Source organism: Chenopodium album, chromosome 9 (assembly GCF_948465745.1).
Source record: "Chenopodium album chromosome 9, dcCheAlbu1.1, whole genome shotgun sequence".
Lineage (NCBI taxonomy): Eukaryota > Viridiplantae > Streptophyta > Magnoliopsida > Caryophyllales > Amaranthaceae > Chenopodium > Chenopodium album.
In genome coordinates, this window is record NC_137842.1 from 2,356,691 (window position 1) to 2,361,898 (window position 5,208).

Below are 5,208 nucleotides of genomic sequence, written 5' to 3' on the forward strand. Positions count from 1 at the left end.
ATGGATAGCTTTGAAATATGAAAGATTGGCGGATTATTGTTTTTACTGTGGAAGACTGGATCACACGGAGCATGATTGTCAATTCTTGGATACGGTGGAAGCAGCAAAAGATGAAGTTGTCTTTCAATATGGCCCTTTCCTACGTGGTTCACCACACAAAAGGAACCGCACATCAGAGGCAGAGAGGGCTCGAGAAAGCAACATGCATGCTAAAGAAAATTAAAGAACAAAATTTTGCTAGACGACCTAGTTACAATGATACATACACTATAAAGCTAGGACCCCCGGGGGCAGCGAGGAAACTCCTCTTTGAGTCTCCTAACCAGGGTGGAGTGATCACTGATTGCAGGGAAGCTTCCCCAAGACGCTCTACAGGCAACACTCAATTTGATAATGCTGCTAATTTTTTGCCTAGCGTTTTGAAGACAACTAATAATCGAATTGAGTCTCAAGCCTTTACTAATCTTGAGGCACAATTTATTTCTGGAAAATCGGAGGAGCTGCAGCATGTTACTATGGATACAACCGAATATATTGCTGACAAACCAGGTCTGAAAACCTGGAAGAAGCTGCCACGAAAAAGAGGTACCACTATACCTACTTCTGAAGGGGGTGAGCCTGATTCCAGGAATTGGTTGCATGAGAGTTCGAATGATCCTGCCAATAATCATGCAACTCAAGAGAAGAAAGCAAAGATTGACTCAACCATGCAGATGGACTTGAATTCTGCTAAAGTAGCGGGTGTTGGAGAAACCCAACTCCGCGAACAGCCATGAGTACTTTATGCTGGAACTGTCGGGGATTTGGCAACCCCCGAGCAGTTCGAGCACTACGTAAGTGGTGCACTTCACTTGCCCTGGACCTTGTCTTTTTGTCTGAGACAAAGATCGGTAAGATTCCTTGTGAAAATAAAAAATCTACTCTTGGTTTTGATTGTGCCTTTAGTGTTAGCAGAATTGGTTTTTCAGGAGGCCTGTGCCTCTATTGGAATAACAATAAAGTTGATTTTTCTCTTGTGTCTTACTCCCAAAATCATATATGTGGTGATGTGAATTCTGCTGCTAATGGTAATTTGAGATTCATTGGTTTGTATGGTTGGCCTGAATCTGCTAAAAAACATAAAACTTGGGCTCTAATTCGTGAACTCTGTGAGAACTACCAGGGACCTCTTCTTATTGTTGGTGACTATAATGAGATACTGAGCTCAGAGGAAAAAGAGGGGGGTGCAGACACTGATCGAAGAGAAATTTCAGATTTTTGTGAGACACTTGAAAGTTGTGATTTGCATGACCTGGGTTTTGGGGGAATCTGGTACACATGGGAACGGAGTACTGAAACTGGAATCATTGTTCGAGAGCGACTGGATCGCTTCTGTGGTAATGCTGATTGGTGTTCCTTGTTTCGCGAAGCTTATGTTGAGCATCTTGTCCGGTTTAAATCGGACCATACTCCGATTCTTGTTAGACTCAAACGACCTTTAAAGAAGAGGAAGAGAGACAAAAAATCATTCAAATTTGAGACCGGATGGCTCCTTGATAGCTCGTGTGAGGCTACTGTAAAGCAGGCTTGGGATGATTCTTCGGGTATGCTGATGCCATATAGGTTGGAGTTGCTAATGAGGTCTTTGAAGATGTGGAGCAGCAAAAAATTTGAAAACCTTGATAGACAAATTGATGAGGCAGAGAAGCTTCTAAAGGAGGCGCAAGGAAGGGATATGACACATGAAAACCTGAAGTTGTGTTCTTCACTCTCGGCTAAATTAGATGATCTCTTGGACAAACAAGAAGCTTATTGGTATCTTCGATCTCGCTCTTCTAAAATTAAGGATGGGGATCAAAATACTAAGTATTTTCACCACAAAGCATCACAGAGAAGGAAAAAGAATGAGATTAAAAGGTTATTTGATGCCGGAGGAGCTTGGCAAGATGACGAGGAGGGATTGGAAAATGTAGTATCAAGTTTCTACAAGGACTTGTTCACCTCATCTATGCCTTCTCAGGAGGGCTGCTCTAGGGTCCTTGAATCAGTGAGTGAGGTAATTTCAAATGAGCAGAATGATGAATTACTGCGACCTTTCTCTAAAGAGGAGATTTATGCTGCTATTTGTGAGATGCACCCCTGTAAAGCACTTGGACCGGATGGGATTCATGCCATATTTTATCAAAAATTTTGGCACATTGTTGGGGACGACGTGACGAGTCAAGTGCGTGGGATCCTACATGGAGTTACTTCCCCGGAGTCGATCAACAAAACAAATATTGCTCTAATTCCGAAGACTAATGCACCGAACACTATGACTGAGTTCCGACCCATTGCATTATGCAACGTTCTCTACAAAATTGTGTCAAAAGCAATTGTCCTCCGATTGAAAAACATTCTTCCTACTGTCATCTCGGAGAACTAGAGTGCTTTTGTCCCGGGGAGGTTGATTACAGATAATGCTCTAATCGCCCTGGAAATTTTTCATACTATGGAAAAACGGAGCACCAGTCGAAAAGGGTCAATCTCACTGAAACTGGACATGAGCAAGGCATATGATAGGGTGGAGTGGTCTTTCCTTGAAAAATTATTATTGAATATGGGATTTTCATGTGAATGGGTTAGAGTTGTCATGAGGTGTGTATCAACGGTTTCATACTCTTTTATCATCAATGGTGCTGTTTATGGTGATATTTCCCCCTCCCGAGGTTTGAGACAAGGTGACCCGCTTTCCCCTTATTTATTCATTATGATTGCTGACGCTCTCTCTGGTATGATTCGAAAAGCGGTGGAGACTAGAGCTCTACACGGGATCCGGGCTAGTAGGAACGGGCCAGAGATCACTCATTTATTTTTTGCAGATGACAATTTACTCTTTGATAGGGCTAACCGAGTGGAATGCTCGAAAATAGTTGATTTACTCAACTCGTATGTAGCAACTTCTGGTCAAAAAATTAATTATGAGAAGTCGGAGGTGTCCTTTAGCAAAGGTGTGTGTGTCGAAGCAAAATGAATTGTTTGAGTTGTTAGGGATGCGTCATGTTGATGAGCATGAAAAGTACTTGGGAATTCCCACAATTATTGGTCGTTCCAAGAAGTCAATTTTTGCAGCATTGAAGGACCAAATTTGGAAAAAACTTCAAGGTTGGAAGGGGAAGCTTTTATCGAGAGCCGGAAAAGAGGTACTCGTCAAGTCGGTCATCCAAGCCATCCCAACATATTTGATGGGTATTTACAGAATTCCCTCTGGAATTCTTGATGATATTCGCTCTCTCATACCAAATTTCTGGTGGGGGAGTGCTAAAGGTAAAAGGCATGTGCATTGGCGTAGTTGGGATTCAATGTGTACACCTAAATGCTTAGGGGGCCTCGGGTTTAGGGATATGGCTGTTTTCAACCAGGCTCTACTCGGGAAACAAGCATGGCGTCTTATCCAAGCTCCTTCCTCTCTTTTAGCTTGTGTAATGAAATGTAAGTATTACCCACACTCATCCTTTCTAGACTCCTCACTGGGATTGGTTGGGAGTTACTCTTAGAAGAGTATCTAGGGCTCAAAATCGCTGATCAAGGAAGGCATTATATGGAGGGTGGGCAATGGGACTGACATCGATGTGTGGAGTGAGCCATGGGTAACTAATGGCCAAGGGCGCTTTATTATGAGTGATAAAGTGGACTCTGTCACTAAGGTGAGTGATCTGATGGACTCACATAATGGTGAATGGAATTATGAATTGGTGTCATCTGTTTTCAGTGAACGAGACATCAATTGTATCATGGCAATTCCACTTAGTTCCCGCAATCCAGAGGATGTTCTGACCTGGGCATTTACAATGAATGGCATTTATTCTTTCAAAACTGCATATTTACTAGGTAAATCGTGCAATTTAGACAATTATCACTGGGCTTGGGTCTTAATCTGGAAGCTGGAAACCATCCCCAAGGTGAGACATTTTTTGTGGCGCCTCTGTACTGATTCTCTTCCTGTTCGAACCTTGCTAAAGAAGAGACACATGCTTGATATGGACTGCTGCCCTTGGTGTGACTATAAGGATACCCCTATTCATGCCTTGTTCGAATGCTATACAGTGAGGGATCTGTGGAAGGAGACTGACTGTGAAGACTTGTGGCAAAACGCTGAATTTATGAGTATCACTGATCTGGTTGCCTCGTGGGATAAGTTAGAAGGCAAAAAATTACAAACCGGAGTAGCTTTGATGTGGAAAATATGGTGTAGGAGAAATGATTGTGTCTTTAACAACAAAGATACTCCCCACCTGGTTATCCTTGATAGAGTTCACCGCCTTGTTGCTGATTATAACAAGTATAGTACCAAAATTTATGGTAGTATTAGTAGGACTCAAAAGCGCAGCCCAAAGAAGTGGAATGCTCCCAGAGGTGAGGCCATTAAGATTAATTGTGACGCTTCCTTATCTGAAAATGGTTGGGTGGGTCTTGGTGCTGTGGCAAGGAATAACAAAGGGGAAGTCTTGTTTGCTGGATGCCGACGTATGCGGGGACAGTGGCCACCTGATGTTACTGAGGGCATGACTGTAAGATTTGCTGTGAATTTGGGGCGCAAGTATGGGCTGAAACAAGTGATTATTGAATCAGATTGTCAAGGACTTGTGACAAAATTGCAGGCTGCATCCACCTTCTTCTCTGATCTTGATAAAATACTAGATGGCATTTTTGCTTTGAGTCTTCATTTTGATTTTATTAGTTGGTCGCATGTTAATCGAGATGGTAATTATATTGCTCACCATCTCGCTAAGTTAGTGCCTTTTGGGGTAGAGCAAGTTTGGGAAAATTTCTGTCCAAACGAAATCTCCCCGTATGTTCTCATGGATGTTTTATCGTTGGCTCGAGATTAATGAAGCACTAACTACTTTTCTTCAAAAAAAATAAAATATTAGAATTATCAATGTAACCACTATAATTGTCTACTAAACAAGCCGATAATATGTGGCCAGGACAATGATATTGTATATTTTTTCACTTTGATACGAGCTTCTTCATTCTTTAATAAATAGAAGTTGTAAAGTGCTTAAAGAATGTGTATTTCCACCATTAGAAGTAATAAATAAACTCATTTGGAAAGCATCTACCCATATTACCTTTATTTCATATAAATGTTAAAAAGCTATATTTTTATATGCTAGCAAATGTTAAATATTGAGTATTAATATATCTGATGATAATTTATTTGTAAAAATAATAAAACAAATTGAT

The 5,208-nt window shown here is 41.2% G+C and overlaps 2 protein-coding genes across 2 annotated transcripts; both read left to right on the forward strand.

The window, feature by feature from the left end:
* The first annotated feature begins 2,939 nt into the window (after positions 1–2,939).
* On the forward strand, positions 2,940–3,515 carry LOC145559275 (putative mitochondrial protein AtMg00310). The gene has a single exon (XM_081620705.1). The coding sequence runs from the start codon at positions 2,940–2,942 to the stop codon at positions 3,513–3,515; it is 576 nt and encodes a 191-aa protein (XP_081476831.1).
* Positions 3,516–3,635: 120 nt separating this feature from the next.
* On the forward strand, positions 3,636–4,850 carry LOC145559276 (uncharacterized). The gene has a single exon (XM_081620706.1). It carries the CDS (start codon positions 3,636–3,638, stop codon positions 4,848–4,850), a length of 1,215 nt encoding a protein of 404 aa, XP_081476832.1.
* The last annotated feature ends 358 nt before the right edge of the window (positions 4,851–5,208 follow it).

Bases quoted from the DNA above. Each gene is read 5' to 3' on its own strand.
- LOC145559275 (XM_081620705.1), top strand. From the start codon at position 2,940: ATGAGAAGTCGGAGGTGTCCTTTAGCAAAGGTGTGTGTGTCGAAGCAA.
- LOC145559276 (XM_081620706.1), top strand. From the start codon at position 3,636: ATGAGTGATAAAGTGGACTCTGTCACTAAGGTGAGTGATCTGATGGAC.